Source organism: Grammomys surdaster, unplaced genomic scaffold (assembly GCF_004785775.1).
Source record: "Grammomys surdaster isolate TR1022 unplaced genomic scaffold, NIH_TR_1.0 67, whole genome shotgun sequence".
Taxonomy (NCBI): domain Eukaryota; kingdom Metazoa; phylum Chordata; class Mammalia; order Rodentia; family Muridae; genus Grammomys; species Grammomys surdaster.
The window spans coordinates 75,289-96,754 of record NW_021604569.1 but is presented as its reverse complement, the minus strand read 5'-3'; the positions used below and the strand labels follow the sequence as shown (position 1 = coordinate 96,754).

The 21,466-nt window shown below is 38.9% G+C and overlaps 2 protein-coding genes across 3 annotated transcripts in view; one reads left to right on the top strand and one right to left on the bottom strand.

Annotated features, from left to right (window-relative positions):
- Nucleotides 1–21,466, top strand: part of Asb3 (ankyrin repeat and SOCS box containing 3) — a 95,178-nt gene that overhangs the window by 10,160 nt on the left and 63,552 nt on the right. The window contains exon 2 of the mRNA XM_028776903.1: nucleotides 19,490–19,698. Coding sequence (XP_028632736.1) covers nucleotides 19,503–19,698 — 196 coding nt within the window. The 5' untranslated portion in view covers nucleotides 19,490–19,502. The remainder of the gene's footprint in view (nucleotides 1–19,489; nucleotides 19,699–21,466) is intronic.
- Nucleotides 7,777–15,336, bottom strand: Chac2 (ChaC cation transport regulator homolog 2). Of its 2 annotated transcripts, XM_028776917.1 has the most exons (3): nucleotides 15,144–15,336; nucleotides 10,169–10,204; nucleotides 7,777–8,528 (listed from the first exon to the last, which is right to left on the bottom strand). In XM_028776917.1, the coding sequence occupies exons 1-3, from the start codon at nucleotides 15,276–15,278 to the stop codon at nucleotides 8,163–8,165; spliced, it is 537 nt and encodes a 178-aa protein (XP_028632750.1). In that variant the 5' UTR covers nucleotides 15,279–15,336; the 3' UTR covers nucleotides 7,777–8,162. The 2 variants fall into 2 exon arrangements, with proteins under 2 accessions (XP_028632750.1, XP_028632760.1); XM_028776927.1 differs by lacking the exon at nucleotides 10,169–10,204.

The window sequence follows — 21,466 nt, the reverse complement described above, 5'->3', positions numbered from 1 at the left end:
TATAGATATATGTTAAATCACATTTGATTAATAACTTCTGTTGGTTTTACTTTGTCTCTGTTTAGTTTCTGTTTCAATGACCTGTCCATTGGTGAAAGTGGTATGTTGCAATCTCCCACTGTTATTGTGTGAGGTTCAATGTGTAATGAGCTTTAGAAAATTTTCTTTTATGAATATGGTTGTGTAAGGACCAAGGAAGAGGACCCCATCTCAAGTCCCAATTAGCGCGCACCCAAGGAGACATGAGAGACTGACTTGATGCAAAATAGCAAAAGGCAGTTTACTAACAAGGGCCCTTGGATCGAAACTCATCCCAAGCAGGGGAGAGAATTTCGATGAAGACCCCAGGAAGTTTAGAACTTTTATAGGGGGAGGCACAAGGGGGAAGGGAAAAGCGGGAAATTCTGGCGCAGTTACATATGATTGGATATTTCAAACATCAGCACTTTGCGTAAGCAATCATTTTGACAGGTTGGATGGCCCACTATTTTTGACCATGAAGTCTCAGACCTTCTAGGATAAACACCAGGTGGCCCATTACTCACTTGGGCATGTTTAGACTGGTCAAGATATGTCTTTGGTTGTTTCTACATTTCTGGTCACCTCGTCCCTAGAGGGGCTTGATATTTTTATTATGGCTATTCTCAGCAAGCTCAGCAAGCTGTCCTGTGGTCTTTGCCAAGTTGTTTGTGGTCTCTGCTAAGCTGTTTCAATTTTTACCCTTACAGTTGCCCTTGCCTTTTGGGGCATAGATGTTTAGAATTGAGACTTTATCTTGGTGGAGTTTTCCTTTGATGAGTATGAAGTATCCTTCCCCATCTTTATTGATTACTTTTGTTGGAAAGTTTATTTTATTCAATATTAGAATTCCTACTGTAGCTTGTTTCTTGGAACTGTTTGGTTGGAAAACTTTCTCTGTGTCTGTCTTTGTTGCTAAGCTGTGTTTCTTGTATGCAGTAGAATGATGGGTCCTGTTTACTTATCCAGTCTGTTAACCTCTGTCTTTTTATTGGAGAATTGAGTTCACTGATGTTGAGTGATATGATGACTAATGATTGTTAGTTCCTGTGATGTTTTTGTTGTTGTTGTTGGAGGTTGTATTGTGTGATTTTCTTTTTAGGGTTCTTGTGTTTTCTTGGGTTATCCTTCTTGTGCTGGATAACTCCTAGTATCATCTGTAGGGTTGGATTAGTAGAAAGATATTGTTTAAATTTGGTTTTGTCAAGGAATATCTTGGTTTCTCCATCTATGGTGATTGAAAGTCTTGCTGAGTATAGTAGCCTGACCAGGTCAGCTCAGTCAGTCAACAGGTTCTCCAGCGCAGGAGTGAGGATTAAAAAGAAAAAACACGATTAGATAACATTATAGCATGACCCCAGCCAATTCTGAAACTGAAGGTGGCTTTATTTTTTCCCAATTTGCTTTTAAACCATTTTAATTACATGCAAGTATTTACATAAGTTCTTTTTTCTTTCTTTCTTTCTTTCTTTCTTTCTTTCTTTCTTTCTTTTTTTCTTTTTTTTTTTTTTTTTTGTTTTTTGTTTTTTCCAGACAGGGTTTCTCTGTGTAGTCCTGGCTGTCCTGGAACTCACTCCGTAGACCAGGCTGGCTTCGAACTCAGAAATCCGCCTGCCTCTGCCTCCCAAGTGCTGGGATTAAAGGCGTGCGCCACCACCGCCTGGCTTTACATAAGTTTTAGGTTGAGGAACTAGTAATACAATAAATGCAAATAGTCAAGGAACAAGCAAGACAATAAACAAAGTCCTGTGATCACTGTTTCTAAGGGATGAACAAAATATTTGAGCCTACTTCCCTGTCCTAGCCCACAGTTGTATTCAATGCCCGAGTCCTACTTCTTTGTTTTAGCCTAAGATTTAGATTCCTGACTGAAATTCTCTGTTGTAGCCGCCTGCGGCCATGGATCAACTGGGTTCACCTGAAAGGGGGGCTGGGAATGAAAGGAGGACAGAGGGCGAGAAGAGATGAAGCCAAGACACATATTCTGATCAAGGCTCAATGCTTTAATGTTCAGCTCTCAATTTAAAGGGAAAGGCCCCACCAAAACGCTTTCTGGTTTAAGCTGGAGATGGATGGGATAATCCTTGGGTGGGATAATCCGGTCTTGGTTGCAGAGGCTAGAGATATATCAAGGCAAGCCTAGGGGCAGTTCTTCTTCTAAGTTCTTTCAAGCCTTTCAGGCCTGCTGAAGGTCTTTCAGGCCTTCTCAAGGCTTGGGAAAGGGCACACTCTGTTTTAGCCTAAAGTTAGATTCCTGCATGAACTTAACTTCCTTGTCATGGCCCAGTGTCAGATTCCTGCCAAGCAGCCCCAAAAGCTCTCCACAATAGCCTGGGCTGGCATCTGTGGTCTCTGAGGGTCTAGCTGACATCTGTCCAGGATCTTCTGGCTTTTAGAGTCTTTATTGAGAAGTCGGGTATAATTCTGATACATTTGCCTTTATTATGTTACTTGGCTTTTTTCCCTTACAGCTTTTAATATTCTTCCTTTGTTCTGTACATTTAGTGCTTTATTATGTGATGGGAAGATTTTCTTTTCTGTTCTAATCTATTTGGTGTTCTGTAGGTTTCTCATACATTTATGACCATCTCTTTCTTTAGCTTAGGGAATTTTTCATTTCAAAGGTTGTAAAACAATTAACCAAAGGTCATAAAAGGGAACTAATGATTTATTGTAGGTGCAAGGAGAGAAGATAAAATATTGACTGAGCTTATCTATACAAAACTTCGATAATAACTTAGTCACAAATATTATGTGGAGCCAGTGACAGAAAATTAATGTTTAGCCAGATAATTACTCTTATTTGAAAACATGTGTAAACATCTATGTTGTAAACTTCTTACTCAATTTATTATTTGAATTTATGTTTGAACTTTTAGTGAAAAAAAAAAAAGAATACTTGAAAAAACCATGTGATCTACTCCCCTAAGAAAGGCACAAAACCAAACAAACCCCAAGAATGATTACATTGCATGGCATTATTATTACATCACAGCCAGAGTAGAGAGCAAGATTAGGAGGAAGAAAGACTACAGAGTAGAATAACTTAGAAAATTAAAAGGGAACTTGGACATTAGGAGAGCAATACAACAGAATGCAGAAAGAAAGAGGGACAAAGAAGAAGCTGCAGAGAGAGCAGGAAGAGCAGGTAGGCTTCTCCTAGCCAAGCAACAAAACAGATCTTTTTCTTAACAGCAAAGCAGGCTTAGTCTTACTAGAGAGGAGAAAGCTTCTTCTTACTAACTTGGTTTTAATTCATTTAGCAATAAAAGGGTAGAAGCTTTTTGGAAGAAAACTTCCCTAACCTAAATAGATGGCTATAAATGTACAAGAAGTTTACAGAACACCAAATAGATTGGACCAAAAAAGAAAATCCTTCTGTTATATAATAATCAAAATACTAAATGTACAGAACAAAGAAAAGATATTAAAAGCTGCAAGGGAAACAGGCCAAGTAACATATAAAGGCACATCTATATAAGTTGGGTATATAGAATTATACCCAACTTTTCAACAGAGACTCTAAAGCCCAAAGACCCTGGACAGAGATGTTTTATGGTCTCTAAGTGACCACAGATGTCAGCCCACACTACTATACTTAGCTATATACTTTCAATAACCATAGAGATAACAAGTTATTCCATGACAAAACCAAATTTAAACAATATCTATCTACAAATCCAGCCCTACAGAAGATACTGGAAGGAAACTCTAACTCAAGGAGATTAACTACATTCCCCCCAAAAAATCCCACAGGAAATAAATAATTTCACACCAGCAAAACCAAGTGAAGGGAAGTGTGCACATACCTACATGCACTCCCTCCCTACACAGACTACCACCACCAACATCAAAATAACAAGAATTAACAATCATTGGTCTTTAATATCGCTCAATATCAATGGACTCAATTTCCCAGTTAAAAAAATACGGACTATTGAAATGGATGAGAAAACAGGATCCACTATCGTGCTGCATACAAGAAATATAGCTCAACATCAGACATAGACATTACCTCAGAGTAAAGCGCAGGAGAAAGGTTTTTCAAGCAAAAGGTCCCAAGAAGCAAGTTGGAGTAGCAACTCTAACGTCTAATAAAATATACTTTCAACCAAAATTAATCTAAAGAGATAGAGAAAGATACACTTCATACAGAGCCATCTCCCACGCTGATGTCTCGTGGGTGGAAGGGCTGGTGTTTCTGGCCGGCTGGTTCTAGCTGCAGCGCACACATGGCCTCGCGGCTGAGCTAGGCAGAGCCAGCGCAGCTTAGATAGTTGGTTGAATCAGTGACCGTTTTTAAATAATTACAACCACAACCATCCCCGATTTCAAGGTGTACTAAGGATCAATAGTAATAAAAAACCCTATGGTATTAGCATAAAATAGATGGGTGGGTTTTATCAATGGAATCAAATCGAAGACTCAGAAGAAAATCCACACTTATGGATACCCGATTTTTGACAAAGAAGCCAAAACTCCACCATGGAAAAAAGAAAGCATCTTTAACAAATGGTGCTGGTCCAACTGGATTTCTGCATGTAATCCATATCTGCTACTCTGAACAAAACTCAAATTCAAATGGATCAAAGACTTACAACCATATACACTAAACCTGATAGAACAGAAAGTGGGGGATAGCCTTGAGTTCATTGGCACAGGAGACATCTTCCTGGACAGAACACCAACATCTCAAGCACTAGAGTGACAATAAATGGGGCCTCATGAAACTGAAAAGCTTCTGTAAGTCAAAGGACACTGTCAAGAGGGCAATATAGCAGCCTACAAATGGGAAATTATTTTCACCTGCTCTACAGCTGACAGGGCTGACTTCCAAAAATATGTAAAGAACTCAAGAAACTAGATATCAAGGAACCAAATAAATCAACTAAAAAACAGGGTACAGGCTGGGGAGTGGTGGTGCACGCCTTTAATCCCAGCACTTGGGAAGCAGAGGCAGGAGGATTTCTGAGTTCGAGGCCAGCCTGGTCTACAGAGCGAGTTCCAGGACAGCCCGGGCTATACAGAGAAACCTTGTCTCAAAAAAACGAAAACAAACAAAACAAAACAGGGTACAGATCTAAACAAAAATTTCAACACCTGCTCGTGAGACTGTGGAACAAGTGCAAGCACTTCTCCAGTACTGGTGGGGGTGCAAATGTGTACAACCACTTTGGAAATCAATTTGGCAGTTTCTCAGAAAATTGGGAATGGAATTACCTCAAGACTCAGCTATACCTGTAACTTTAATTCTTTCAATCCTTATTTTAAATGATGGTTCTTAAATGCTTTAACCTCCCTTGTAACCCACCGCCCACCAGAGGTAGTGGGAAAGAAAGGATATGGAGGAAGTGGAGACCTGTTTAGAAAGGTTATTTGGAGCAACTCCCATCTTGTTGCCTGGGAAGTAGCAGTTCAGTTCACAGGTTTGCAAGCAGTGGCAGCTTGATCCACTCACAAACACTTCACAGAAATATCAGCAGCCCTGTTTGCAGAGTTGGGATAGCAAACAGGAATTAGCAGCCAGTGGTGGCACAACCTAACCGAGACAGCAGGAGGGACCAGAAGGTGACACCAAGTTCTCTGCTGTGCCTCTCTGAAGGAGGGGAAGATCAGCGAAGATGTGAGACAAACATTGCTCAGCAAACTGTACCAGCAAGCCAAGTTCTGTCTCTGTCACTCCAGGAAGTCCTATTTATACCCTCCACACATCACATGTGCTCTACGTACCTTGTGTCAGCATGTGCATCCATAGTTTTTTGTAAAATCTGTTTTAAACACAATTTTTATTATATTTCCACCAGAAAACCTATCTTTTAAAGTTTCATTATGAGATAAATATAGAGTAAATATCATTATCATTAGTGAATTGATATATGTATAGTTATATATAGTTTTTATTTGTAATAAAATACCTTTTTACCCCAAAGGAGAAGAAAGCATATTATAATTCCAAAGGAATAATTAATATTTAAAAAGTCCAATTTTTTTTGGTGTAAATCTGAGGTTCATTTAATTCCAAATAACTAGGAAATTAACAGTCAGTGCTGGACCTTACCTCTTACCATACATTTCTAATAACAATATTTTAAACTTATCTATAACAAACCATGGTTATTCTAAAAGAAACAGGAAGTTAATCAAGACCTATATTTCTTTATCTTCTCAATTGGCCTTTTTATTATTTACTTTTAAAAATTTTATATTTTAATTAAAATCTTTTAATTTATTTTTTATTGGATATTCTCTTTTTACATTTCAAATGTTATCGCCTTTCCAGGTTTTCCCCACTCCAAGCTCCCTATCCCATCCCCCATCTCCTGCTTCTATGAGGGTATTCCCCCACCCATCCACTCTTGCCTCCCCAACCTTGCATTCCCCTACACTGGGGCATCGAACCTTCACAGAACCAAGGGCCTCTTTTCCCATTGATGCCAGACAAGGCTACATATGCAGCTGGAGCCATGGGTCCCTCCATGTGTATTCCTTGGTTGGTGGTTTAGTCACTGGGTGCTCTGGTTGGTTGATATTGTTATTCTTCCTATGAGGTTACAAACCCCTGCATCTCCTTCGGTCCTTTCCCTAATTCCTCCATTGGGGACCCCATGCTCAGTTCAATGGTTGGCTGTGAACATCCACCTCTGTATTTGTCAGGCTCTGGCAGAGTATCTCAGGTGACAGCTATATCAGGGTCCTGTCAGCATGCACTTCTTGGCATCCACAATAGTGTCTGGGTTTGGTGACTGTATATGGGATGGATCCCCAGGTGGGGCAGTCTCTGGATGGCCTTTCCTTCAGTCTCTGCTCCACACTTTGTCTTCATATTTCCTCCCATGAGTATTTTGTTCCCCTTTCTAAGAAGGACCGACGTACTCACACTTTGATCTTCCTTCTTCTTGAGCTTCATGTGGTCTGTGGATTGTGTCTTGGGTATTCAGACCTTTTGGGCTAATATCCCCTTAACAGTGAATGCATACCATGGTTGTTCATTTGTAATTGGGATACCTGACACAGGATGATATTTTCTAATTCCATCTATTTGCCTAAGAATTTCATGAGTTCATTGTTTTTAATGGTTGAGTAGTACTTCATTGTGTAAATGTACCACATTTTCTGTATCCATTCCTCTGTTGAAGGACATCTGGATTCTTTCCAGCTTCTGGCTATTTAAATAAGGCTGCTATGAACATATAGTGGAGCATGTGTCCTTGTTATATGTTGGAGCATCTTCTGGGTATATGCCCAGGAGTGGTATAGCTGGATCCTCAGGTAATGCTATGTCCAATTTTCTGAGAAACCACCAAACTGATTTCCAGAGTACCAGCTTACAATCCCACCAACAATGGAGGAATGTTCCTCTTTCTCCACATCCTCACCAACATCTGCTGTCACCTGTGGTTTTGATCTTAGCCATTCTGACTGGTATGAGGTGGAATCTCAGGGTTGAGATTTCTTCAGGTGCTTCTCAGCCATTCGAGTTTCCTCAGTTGAGAATTCTTTGTTTAGCTCTGTACCCCATTTTATAATAGAGTTATTTTATTCTCTGGAGTCTAACTTCTTGAGTTCTTTGTATATATTGGATATTAGCCCTCTATTGGATGTAGGATTAGTAAAGATCTTTTCCCAATCTGTTGGTTGCTGTTTTGTCCTATTGACAGTGTCCTTTGCCTTGCAGAAGCTTTGCAATTTCATGAGGTGCCATTTGTCTATTGTTGATCTTAGAACATAAGCCATTGTTGTTCTGTTCAGGAAATTTTCCCCTGTGCTTATGTGTTTGAGGCTCTTTCCTACTTTTTCTTCTATTAGTTTCAGTGTATCTGGTTTTATGTGGAGGTCCTTGATCCACTTGGACTTGAGAGACCTGTATTTCTAATGAACAAATGTTAAAATGTTATATAATTAGGAAATCACTTATACAACCTGAACTCATTCTTTTCCTTTATGAAAATCTCTTGAATATATTTTAGGACACTTGCAAATAAATCATAAATTTAGATGATATTCCAATTACAGTGTTAAATTGTATGATCTTCAAGTAAGAATGTCTAAAACATACTGCTGTTCTATACTGATGTTATTTTCTGAAGACTAAAACTCTTGCCTCTTTGGGTGAGTTGGTGACTGTGTGTACAAATAAATAGGTTCTAGTTTCCATCTAAGCGTTGCTTTACTAATTTTTCCAAGGAGAAGAGATGCTCATCTGCATCTTCTGGCACAAGTTTCCTCATAGAGTCTGCAAGTTCAAAAAGATACTCTGTATTTCTTCCACTTGGACCAGCTGCATTAAAAATTTGTTCAGCAATATCTTCCAGAGGTGCAGGTCCAAGATAGTTAGGATTGTCACATGTTCCAATGTAGAGCAAAACACTGAATGGCTTTGTTGTGGAATCTTTCGGATAAAAAATGACTGTTGTAGTTCTGTAGCCGCCTTTCTCTCTGAAGTCAAGGTAGGTTTTCACTTCCTCTTCTTTTCCTACTGGTAGTTTGTAAGCAATACCCCATACACAGCCCTGTTGAAAAATGAAAAGAATACACTGTTTTGTATTTATAAGGCTATCAAAATAGGTGAAGATAATTTATGACCTAAGATATCTTGTAGTTTTCAAAGTCAATGTTTTGTTTCTATGTGCCTCAAAGAGGTAGATATTAAACAATTAAGAAAAACAGCATTTAAAATGCTGTTTTTAATAAGTAAACAAAATGCTTTATTTTGAATAAGTAATTGATTTGTACCAAGCACAGCAAGTCCCTCCCATCAAAAGTTTATATTAGGTCTTATTTTTAAACTAATATCAAGTTTTTACTGATCATTAAATTCTTTGCAAGATGCTGTTTTTAGATGGCTTTCCAATATAAACTATTGGAAGCATTTTGTAATCAAAACTATAATTAATGGTACTAATGGTTGCCTGATTTTTTTTTTTTAATTTTTAGATAAGAGGCTAGCATTTTGAACAAGGCTGGCCTTGAACTTTTCATTCTTCTGCCTTAGCCTGTTGATTATAAGCAGGTGGCAGTATTGGTGAGACTTGATTTTTTTTTTTTTTGTATAATTTTTTCCCAACTTTAAAGAAACTGGGTACTGCCCATGAAGTTTTAAGTGCTTCAAACTCGTTTCAAAATCACAAGTGCTGTTTATAAAATCAGTTAGAAATTTTTTGGTTTTTTTTTTTTTTTTTACTGAAAAATACCTGTTTCCAGGCAAATTTCAAGAGTGCTTTAAGAATTCTATTTGGCCGGGCAGTGGTGGCACACGCCTTTAATCCCAGCACTTGGGAGGCAGAGGCAGGTGGATTTCTGAATTCCAGGCCAGCCTGGGCTACAGAGTGAGTTCCAGGACAGCCCGGGCTATAAAGAGAAATCCTGTCTTGAAAAACAAAACAAAGCAAAACAAAAAAAGACTTCTATTTGATCTTAGTCACCATCTGGATGTGTGGAGCCTGTCCCCATTACTATTAAGGAGGCTCACAAAATTCTCAGTCACCAAACTCACTTAGAAAAGTCATAAAAAGAAGTCGTACATACAATTTGGTTGTATTTTGTTGCTTTTTGTGTTCTGATTGTAACTTTCCTACTGGTACAGAAAAGAAGCCAGGCAGTGGGTGATGATGGTGCATGTTTTTAATCCAGGACAGTCAGGACTACACAGAGAACCTCTGTCTTGAAAACCCCAAACAAACAAACCCTAAAACCTAGGTCAAATTCATGTTTTATCTGTTATATTTGGGTAGCTTGGTCTTCTTGTGCAACTCCTAACAGTGCCAGTAGGTCTGTCTCTGACTCCTTTGCCTGCTTTTTCTCCTACTGGGTTACCTAGGGAAGGTGCCTAGTCTTTCTGCAACCTGATATACCCTGTTTGGTTGATCTCCTTGGGAAGCCTGTCCTTTTCTGAAGGGTAATGGAAGAGAGGTGGATTGGGGAAGAGAGGCTGTGGGAGGAGAGGAGGGAGGGGACACTGGTCTGGATATAATCTAGAGAGAGAATAAACAAACAAACAAACAAACCGCCAAAACCAATACAGAAAAGAGTTCCAGACTTAGTTTAATTCAGATTTTCTGTGATGAGTAATAAAATTTCACTGATTATTAAAACACAGAGCTAACATTTTATTTAATTAGAACTATGTAAAAAAAAAAAAAGAATATCATACCCCAGGATCTTCAACAAGGGTCACAACTCTTCCAGGCTGTTTTAAAAAAGGTAGAAAAAAGTATTTTTTCTGAATTAAAGTTCATTAAATAGCTAAACATTAGCAACTTGTCATAGAGTAAAGCTCTACTACATCTGCCTAAGAAGCACTTTACTTAGGGAGTGGGTTAAAGCATTGCTATACCGCACCTCTAACAGATCTGACTCTGTAGGCTGGACCCTGGTAATAGATATTTATAATAGCATGCTAGGGGCTTAGTGAGACTCTTGGGTTCATGCTTTCAGAACCACTACTGGGCTATACTTAGGTATCAGGTATGAATGAGTGATTTTTACCTGTAGCTATGGGGTACCATTACTTTTGTATTTATGTCACAGGGTGCTTCAAGGTAGCTGTTTTTATACCCTCAAAAATAAGTCACATTGACTTACTTAGAGGCTAATACTAGATTGATCATTGTATCTGTCATCTATTTACTGTTTTTGAGAAAAAGTCTCATGTAGCCTAGAGTGGCCTCAAACTTGCCATGTAGCTAAGGCTTTGTTTGAACTCCTGCTTGTCTTGCTTCTACCTCTGAAGTGCTAGATTTATAGACATGCCCACCAAGCCTAGCTTAGAATTGTTTTTTTTTTTCTTCTTCTTCTTCTTCTTTTTTTTCTACTTCTTCTTCTTAAACTGTTCACTGTTCCTATACAAGACAGACTACCTGGCAAGACTATAGTAGTCTAAGTGTATTTTAATTAATTAATCAATTGTTCTTTTCAGATAGTTTTCAGTGTGGAGCCTGGGCTGGCCTAGAACTCACTATGTCAACATATTCCTGGTGAACTCTGTCTCAGCCTCCCGAGATTGCTGTTTATAGCAGAGGATTCCCCCATGTAAGAGACACAATTCAGAAAGGTGACTGGAGATTGCATAGAGTCAGATTTGTACAGTGAGAGGCAGAGCTGATGGAGTGGAGGTAGAAGCCCTTAGTAGTAGAAGTAGATAGTTGCCTATCTTGGACCTTTGGCTGAAAAAACAAAGGCAGACTTGAAGTTAGTGGAACAATGAGAACAAGCCATTAGAATGTGAGAGAAATTGGAAATTAAAACCTGTAGCACGTGGGTAGCAGGTGGTTGCTGTGCTAGAAGTACTCTGGGACTGTCAGATGGGTAAAATGTATAGTGATTATAACGGAAGGAGGAAGAGATAGAGTGCAGAGTAAGAATACCTGCACTGAGGGTGACAGACACGCGGTTTTTTCAGCTCATCTCCCCTTCTGCTCAGCTGATCCAGTTCTTAATAGTTTTGTCTTTTAAAATTATGTCTATGTATACTCCCCTCCCCCCATAAGTAAGTAAATATTTTAAAAACTGTGTCTGTGTGGGGGCATGTGCATGTCAGGCCAGTAGAGGGCAGTAGATCCTTCTGGGAGCTGGAGTTACAGGTAGTTGCATGCTTGCTGCCCATTGTTAAGTGCTGAGAACTCAACTTGGGTGCTCTGCAAGAACACTATGAGCCTCAGAGCCATCTCTTCACCCCAGTATGGTTCTTTCCTATCAGTCGGTTGACTCCTTAGAGATTTCTCTGCCTGCTTCTGATTTTGCTTCCTCCTAGTTCATTGAGATCCAAGAGTAGCTTTCTGGCTTTAAATCTTTCAAGGTTGTGCTATTCTATAGAGTAAAACTAAAGGTGCTAAACTAGGAACCTCATTCTTTCCCACCGTTCTCATTAAGGTGTGTTGACTTCCTTAAAAGTCTTATTTATATAACTCTTACTGTCACATCTTTGAACATTTTTGAAAAGCAGTCTATGTTTCTAAATGGTTTTTTAAAAAAAAATTAGGGAGCAATGAAACTGAAGAAGAGTTCTTTTCTTAGTTTATTTATTTATTTTTTTAAAGATAGGATTTTGTTTAGCCCAGGCATGCCAGCTATTCACAGTGTAGCTGAGGATGATTTAGAACTAACTTCTAATGTACCACCTCTATCTCCTGAATGTAGGAGTGAGGTTTCCTCACACCCCAGGTTATGTGGTAGTAGGGTTAACATTAACTGAGCTACAAGTTGTCCCTTTCTTTCCCTTCTTCATTTTTGAGACAAGACAGTGTCTTGCTGTATAGCCAAGGCTGGCCACAAAGTGGCAATCCTCTTGCCTCAGCCTCATGAATTCAGTGATTTCAATGTGTACCAGCATATGTGGCTAAGAAGAGGTCTTTCAAACTGAATAGGATTGGAAGTTGTTTTATTAATAAGTCATGATTGGTGTTTTTATTGGATGATGGGGAATGCTTTTAATCTAGAAAAGTTAAGGATTTAGTGAGTATTCCTGATTTCTTTTCAAATTAAAATGACTCCTTTGCCAGGTATGATGACATACACTTGTACTCTGGAGTACCTGGGAGGTGGAGGAAGGAAAATCAGAAATTCATGGTCCTGTTTGCTATATAGCAAGTTTCAAACCAGCTTGGGCTATAGAAGACCCTATTGCAAACAAAACAAAATAAAACAAACTTCCTTTTTTGCAATTTTAATTTTGGAGAAAATTCTCTTAAGTCAAATCTTTCCTTTGTTGAGAACCAATCCTTTTTTGTGACACAGATACACTTAAGTAAATTTAGGAGCTAGGTATGGTGGTACAAGCCTTTACTCCCTGCATTCTGGGAAGCAGAGAAAGTTGGATCTCTGAGTTTGAGGTCAGCTTGGTCTACATAGTGACTTCAATGCCAGCCAGGAATACATAGTGAGACTCTATCTCTAAAAACAAACAGAAACCTAGGAAGTCTAATGAAGAAACTCAAGCAAACTGTTCTCTCTACTACACTATATGAAACAAGCCTTACATCTATATAGCTGTTTTCTTAGAATTAATTTACTGGGTACATATTTTTGTAAAAACACAGTTTATATCCTAAGAACTATCTGAGTCATTCCATGTTGCTGAATAGTTCTGGAATAGTCATCTATATTTTTGTCTAGATAGTTAACATTTAGACAAATGTAAATCAAACTGTGACGTCAAGTTAGGATGTTTTATCTAGTTCTTTAACAGAATACTGTATTTGGAAGATATCTAGTGCTAGTTCCTTTAATTTTATAGGATGGATATTTTTGTTGTTTTTAAATGAAAGGTGTAAAACTAAGCCAGTGCAGCTCCCTTTCTTAAGCTGAAACACAAAGAAACATTGGCTTTTATAGATCTCTTATTACTTTTTTACATTTATTTACTTGATATGTGCACACCTATGCCATGGCTTGTGTGTTGAGGTCAGAGGTCCTACCTTGTAGGAGTCAGTTTTGTCCTTTGATGAGCCACATCACTGGCCTTATTTATTTAAAATGTAATTTTAAAAAGCTATCTTTTCCTTTTAAAGAATCATTTTCCAAAAGACAGGGTCTTACTATGTAGCTCTTGCCTCAACTTACAGAGATCCACCTGCCTCTGCCTCCCAAGTGCTGGCATTAAAGGCATATATCGTTATATGCTGGGGTCTCTGGCCCTACTTTTTTAAAGTGATACACACAAACAGCACCACCACCGACAACAAAACCTGAACACAAACCATGGACTTTTAAAGAAATATTGTATTGATTAGACAAGTTTTTACCAGCAGTCTGCTTGACAGTACACATATCTTAATGTGCTATGTAAGAAACATACCCCTTGATTGAGCCTAGGTAGTAAAATATGTAGTCATAACCACATACCTGCCTGCTTAAAGTTTGGTCATTAAAATGAAAACTTAGTTTAATATATATATATAATTTTATTTGCTTTAATTCTTTAATGCCTTAAATACTGTTTTATAATAGTCTTGGTAATTCTTTGGTTATGGTGTTTCTGTTGGCGTAAGTAAACATTTGCCCTCTGTCTGGGTTCCACTAGGCCAGGAAAGTCTACCTTAAGTCTTAACTGACAAACTATAGTTAGAGTGGGTCTAACTCAGATGCTTTTCCTGATTTAAAGCCTTTATCTTTGGAGCAGGTACAAACTAGTTCAGAACCGTGATCTTCCCCTTCCTAAAATCTCTTCTGATACCTGGCTTCCAGTATTTCAGAATATTATGCTGTAGAGTATTTTTTTAAATGGTGCTGGGAATTGAACTCAGGGCCTTACATGTGCTAGGTAAGAACTCTACTACTAAGCTATATCCCCAGCTCCTTTTTAATTTCTGAGTTGGAGGTCCAGGCAGGTATTGAACTTGTGATATTCTTTTGGATTACAAACCTGTACCAACAGACTAGGCTAATTTTAAGAGTATTTTAGAGAACACATAAGCATTGCATTCAAAACGAGTACTCCAAAGGTTAGACGTTAACCAAACAAGTTACTAGTTACTTCATACTTGTTTTATTTATTTTTTCACAGATTAGTTGTTTTGCAGCCAAGGCAAAGCTGGTTTGATAAACAGTGAGCTGCTTCTGACACTCTGAACTCCAACTGAAAAACAGATCAAATGATTTGTATTTACATTAATAATTCAAGAGAACTATGGAGAAGGAACCACTAAAGTAATGGAGACTTTCACTGTATTACTCAGAGTGATCAAAATAATCACCATGAGCATAAAAATTGGAAATGACTTTGGAAACTAGTCCTTTCGTGATCTTAGGCATTTTAAAACGAAAACATTGGAAACATAAATTGGAAATTTACAGGCACATGTAAATTCAGACCAGTAAAAACCTGGCATAATGTAGACATATCAACGAATTTACACACTAATCATGTGCTTACATGAAAATTCAACTTTATTTTGTGGGGTGGCAAAGGTTGCCAAGATAAGGGTGCTGTCCTGGCCACTTTAGCCTTGGGCAAGCTCGTGTGCCTGTGCCTTCTGCTTTAGAAACTAATTACTGGCTTCTGATGCGGCCTAAGGATGTCGGTCCAGTCCTGGAGAGAGGCAAGGGCAGGTGGCCAACAAAGTTGAGGAGAGCTTTATCCTGTTCCAGTGCTCTGCTGGGTAGGTGAGCTTGTGGCGCTGGCTCCTTACCTTGCCAGGGACCCCGCGGTGGTCAGTGCTGCCTTGCCAGAAGCGCCGGCTGTAGTTTGTGATGTAACCAACCAGTTTATCCTGGTAGGGGAAGTCCACTTTCCAGATGAGGGATCCATAACCAAACACCCACATTTTTCTAGACTCTGACCGGAACTTGGACTTCCGAACGAGACTGCTACCGAGGGGAGTAACAGGCTGCTGGGGCAGTGCCAGGCTCGCTGGCCACGCCTAATGTACAGCGCAAAGCACACTGGGTTTTCACAGCTTCTACGGTGCGGGATGGGTGGGGGTAGGGAATGGGAGGCAGAGGACTACATTACCCACAATTCTTTAGAGATTTGTGACTCGAGTTGGAGCAGCATCCCTCCCACCTTTTTTCCTAGTGAGAATAGAAAGAGGAGAAAAGGCGGGACTCCTGTCTTATAGGGCACACGTATGGGCACCACAGTTAGCACGTAGGCATTTTGTTGAGTTTTGAAAATTGGCTAGCTGCCCACATGTAACAGCAGCCGGAGTAGCAGATCCCGGAAGTATAATATCTGTATGACCAAATCCTTTGTCCTTTGCCTTTCAAATAGTAGCAGAAATTTTACAACAGTAGTTTTATGTCTATAAAAAAGCAACTGGATTCTAATGGAAATTGCTTACCGAAAAAAAGGAAAAGAATATGACTACGCCTAGGTATGGTAGAGGAGAGAGGTTTTTATACATACAGTCAGAGACACCTAGACGAGTCCACAGTGGACAAAAGGAGCTGTGCCGTGTGAGGAGAAGAGGGAGGGAAAGGGGAGATGAGAGAGGGGAACCAAGTGCAGCAGCCAGAAAGCCAAAGGGGATTTGGTTGGATTATATAAGGAAGGGCCGCAGGTAGAAGGGCAGCCCAGCCCTTGGGCTGGAAAAGTTTAGAGTAGGGGGTGGGGTATGCCAGAAGGGAGGGTCCTGAAACTGGTAGGGACTGAAGGATGCAGGAAGAACTTGGCAGCCAGTGTCTACTTTGATGTTAAATAGGCACCTTGGCCATTTTTCCCACTTTTGAAACCTACCACGTATTTAAACTAACAATTCATTCTTAATCTCTGTGGCTCAGAGAAGAGCAGGTGCACTCTCCCATTACATATACTTCACCAATGGTTTTTAGAGTGCTATATATAGAATCCTTTTCTCAGATGAATGGGTGCTGTTTTGTTTATTGAAAAACTTTGAGGATAATGAATATTCTTTACGGAACACTTAATTTGGATGGCTCAGGAGGACTTTTTTTTTTTTTTTTTTTTTTGAAACAGGGTTTCTTTGTGTAGCCCTGCCTGTCCTGGAACTCACTCTGTAGACCAGGCTGGCCTCGAACTCAGAAATCCACCTGCCTCTGCCTCCCAAGTGCTGGGATTAAAGGCGTGTGCCACCACTGTCCGGCAAGTTGTAAGGGTTTTTAAAATACACACTCTAGGTAAAGGTTCCTAACACTGAACTAACACTGAACTCATATACTCCTATTCAGAAGCCTATACAGGCTTTTGAAAGAGCTGAAGAGATAACTGCTGAAACTGTAAAAAAAAATTGGCTTGGATGTGAATTTTCCTGGGGAGAAACTTGTTTCATGCATCTCTCCACGAGGTCAAACATCCTAAGAAATACTAGCATCTGTTGAGTTAGTTCTATGTCTCACTTAACCATCGTGGTTCTTTCTGGAGCTATGAGACTAGAACTGCTGGGCGATTGCTCATTTGTGAGGAGTTCTGTTTCTGCTCTTTAGCATTACTAGAGGGGAATGCTAATACACATAGGCTCTGAGACTATTCCTTGAAAAGCAGTCAACAGAAGCTGCTACAAAGGAAAGCTCAGCTTAAGAATAAACATTCCTTTCCATAGGTTTTCTGAGTTGTGGTTTCACAATGTCTGGCATAATTATTTTTTCTTAGCCTCTTTTGCTGTCATTTTTCTTAAATATCTTCCTCATTTGGAAAAATTCAGATACACAGGAAAGCTTATAATAGTGTAACTACTATTCATGTACCTTCCATGGTAAACGTGTCATGAATATTTACCAACAGCTAATGCATTTGAAGTAAGTTGCATGTGTTATAACTTTTTACTACTAAATACTCTTCTACATGTCTTTGAAAATATAAGAAAATTATTAAAATTTGTATTATCAAGTATCTATCATATCCATATTTCCTCAATTATCTTCAAATTGTTCTGGAGTCACTAGAGAATTGTAAAGATGATGTCTTACAAATGGATTATGTTGACTATTTTGATGTTAGAGATGGAAAGGAAGGCTGCTGCTGGGTTGTTTTGGTTTTTGTTTGTTTTGTTTTGGTTTTGGTTTTGGTTTTTCGAGACAGGGGACAGGGTTTCTCTGTGTAGCCCTGGCTGTCCTGGAACTCACTCTGTAGACCAGGCTAGCCTGGAACTCAGAAATTCACCTATCTCTGCCTCCCAAGTGCTGGGTTTAAAGGTGTGCGCCACCACTGCCCGGCAAGGCTGCTGTTCTTATAGCATATTTTTTCCGGACTTGTTTTTCTTTTACAGAGCTCAGAGATATTGCTATAAGTGCTCTTATCTCTTCAAGTTATTATATATTGTTCTGAATCCACTAACATTATTTGTAACCAAGAGAGAAGCCAGTACATTGGAAAGGGAATCATAGCTACATATTTTTGCCCAAATGGTGTTCTCTAAATATTTTTATAGTTATACCCTTGTGTGTGTTTTCAGGATAGAAATATATTTTCCTTTATTAAGCAAACACACTTACTACATTATCAATATGTTATTTGTTTTCATTTATACATATAATTATTTTGGCAAGAAGTTAGCAAGATTCAGTATAGATTACCATTTCTCTATCTTCCAGTTTGGCCTTAAGCTACCTCTGTAGTCTTATTTTTCTACTGCTGTTTGTTTATCTAATCCTTCCTCCTAAGTGAGCTGTTTCGCTTACTCATTGTGCCTTCCCCTTGCTTACTCGCTTCCCTTTGGTTTATGACTTTCCTTCTGTCTAGGAATGCTTTTGTGCCTGTCGTCTCATTTTGAAATGTTCTCTGTTAGTGTATGGGACAACTCACATCCCGCACCAAGGAGAAGTAGATTCTTCTTTAGCTTATATGGTTTTCATTTTGTTTTACTTCATATCATAATGTACATTTTCTGTATTGAATCACATATATTTATCTTTCCTATGAGACTGTAAACAACTTGACACAGCATCTGTGAGACTGTGTCGTCCTCATTGCTGATCACTTAACTGGTGCTTAAAAAATGACTGCTAATTGAAATTTTTAATGTGTGTTTGGTAATAAATATTCACTTACTCTAATGGAGCATTTGACCCAATGAGATTAATTTATTCATAGCAGACATTAGAAGTTTGCTTGCTATAGAATGAACTTCTACATTTAAAGTTTTAAGTTTTATTTTAAAGGTGACCATGCATAAGTTTAAATTTATTAAAGTGTAAATTTACTATTGAATCTATTTTATACTTGTTTTTAATGTCTTTCCTTAAACCTTTTTTTTTTTTGTTTTGTTTTTGATAAATTGCTTAGAATATGTTTCTAGAAAGTTTTTCATCAGTATTGGGCTAGATATGCTGGCATTTTCTGACAACCCTCCTCCCCCAAGGGCTATTAGGAAAACTAAAAAGTAGGATGGGGATAGGGCTGAGAAGGTTACTCCTTGGGACATCTGGATCCCCCCGAGAATCCTGAAATCTCCGCCCAACATATGTGACTAGTTTGTGAGTCTTACACTGAGATCTGTGTCTGGGCTTTGACTTGCTAGAGACCATGAAACGAGCTCTGAAGGGAGGTGAGTGTGATGACACCCTTACACTTGTGTGTGAAGACTGCTGTCTGTCGGCTTTGCTGGTTTCATTCAGTGGGATGTGTTCAAGGATGGAGCTCCTGAAAGGGCCAACAAGAGTAAGAAAACATCCCTCCAACACCATACCATCCTTTCTTTTTATTTTAAAAGGCCTTTTGGGGTTTGGCTGTTTCCTACAAAGAGTAGTAAGATGGGATTCACAAGTGGTAGTCTTCTCTTAGCAGTAGACTCTGCTTTGGTGTGGTGTGAATAGGTAGCCTGCTGGAAAGATCTGGTAGGCATTTTCAGAGGGAGAAAGATAGAACAGTAAAAGCTCCCTTGATATTTTAAACAATATTGCTAGGATTGGACGAGAGAGACATGCAGGTTGGACTGTATCCGACGCTGCGTGTGGCATAAGAAGAGTTTCTCGAATTTTCTCATGTGAGAAATACAAGACAGATCCACTGTGGTGGAATGATATCTAGTTTAGTGTTATTTTACTGACAGTAGCACTGTCTTTCTGCCTTGTTTTATAGACTGATCAAAAGGATGGATTTTACAGAGGCTTACTCAGACACATGCTCTACAGTTGGACTTGCTGCCAGAGAAGGCAATGTTAAAATTTTAAGGAAACTGCTCAAAAAAGGTCGAAGTGTGGATGTTGCTGATAACAGGGGATGGATGCCAATTCATGAAGCAGCTTATCACAATGCTGTAGAATGTTTGCAGATGTTAATTCATACAGGTAAAGTAAATACAAGGTATGGGAGAAAAAAAAATATATATATTAAAACAGGAAAATAGGAAGATGGTAATAAGTGATTTGTTTTCTTTTCTGTAATCCTAAAATAAGTACCTCTCCTATTAAGGATGCTAAGATTTCTGCCTTTGGTTGGTATTCAATATAGACATCTATACATATTGCCCTTTATACTGGAAGTGTTTATACTTTGTTTACTTATGCCACATTATTTGTTACATATTTATTTAATTTGTGTGTGTGAGGCATGCATATACTATCATATGCCTGTGGGTTCAGAGAGAGGGAGATAGTTCTACCCTTTCATCATGTAGGTTCTGGGGATTAAATTTATCTTATCAGGCTCAGCAGCAAGCATTCGTACCCTTTAAGCTATCTTACTGGCCTATTTATTTATTTAGAGACAAAGTCTTACTGTAGCTCTGTAGCTCTGGGTAGTCTGGAACTCAGAGATTTGCTTGCCTGTTTCACCTGAGTGCTAATATTAAAGGCATGCACCACCATGCCTAGTCTCTTAGTTTATTTTTATTAATTATTCTAGGTGATATGTCAGAGTAACCTGCTGTTTTAACTGTATTTGGAAATTACTCATTGAAGTACACAATGCTAAGAGAGCTGGGTGTATGGGTCCAGTTTGGTAGAGACCCAGATTCATTATTAGGATAAGTTCTGTTCTATTCACAGGAAGTGAGCTCAAGTGACAGAACTTAAAATTTTAGGCTGCAGAGTAATCAGCTTCCAGAGCAGTGAGCATCCTTCCTTGCATACACACAAGGCAGAGCCTTGGAATTTGTCTACCAGCTCCACGTCTTCTAACTCTGACTTCATTTTTGATTTCTCTCACAAGAGAAGCTACTCTGTAGAAGAAAACTGGAATCACATTGAGGAGTTTCTTTGTATAGAGATACAGAATTTCAGATTTCTAGAACAAGTGAGATTTCCCAAAGGCAATGGAAGCTATCCAGTTGTTTTTCTTTTAGTTTTGTTCCATTGATCCTTGTGAAATTCTGAAATGTTGGTCCTCATGGCTTTCCTCTGTGACTTTGTGGTCAGTGTTATGAATGTCAGTGTCAGATTCTTCATCCTTTTCATGTAAAATCTCTTGAGTGGAGATCGAGGTTGAAGGTCCTAGCGCAGGAGCTCGTGTCTTCGGCAGTCTCCAGGCCAAGTCCACAAGCCCATGTCTTTCTAAAGGTCTGATAGTCACTCTCTCTGATGCTCACTCTGTGCAGCTCCCAGGGAGTACTTCAGATGTTCATATTCAGGATGATAGTTCCTCATAACTTTCTGCAGTATTAGTGATTTGCACACAGAGTTCATAGAAACTGTAGCCACCACAGCAGAGACACTTTGTTCATGACTGCAATGAGAGCTAGCTTAGTTTTATATAAGTAAGATTCTGCATGCATATAGCATATTGAACATAAAGACCACTGGCTTTATATTTTGTGATATATCCTTTAAATAGATATAGATATAAATTATCTAAAATATCTATAAATAGATATAGATATAGATTAAATAGATATAAACACTGTTTATCCAACCAAAATTCAAGGACTATCTACCTCAGTGAAATTCTTAGGAGTCTAGTGGCATGCAGAGATATTCCCTCTAAAGTAAAAGATAAGTTATTGCACCTGGCCCCTCTCATCACCAAGAAAGAAGCACAAAGTTTAGTGCGTCTATTTGGATTCTGGAGACAGCACATTTCCTCACTTGGGTGTGTTACTCAGGCGTATTTACCAAGTGA

Bases quoted from the DNA above. Each gene is read 5' to 3' on its own strand.
- Chac2 (XM_028776917.1), bottom strand. From the start codon at position 15,278: ATGTGGGTGTTTGGTTATGGATCCCTCATCTGGAAAGTGGACTTCCCC. The intron at 10,205-15,143 runs GTAAGGAGCCAG...TTTTTAAAACAG, and splicing joins ACCGCGGGGTCCCTGGCAAG to CCTGGAAGAGTTGTGACCCT. The intron at 8,529-10,168 runs GTATGATATTCT...ATTTTTCAACAG, and splicing joins CCCTTGTTGAAGATCCTGGG to GGCTGTGTATGGGGTATTGC.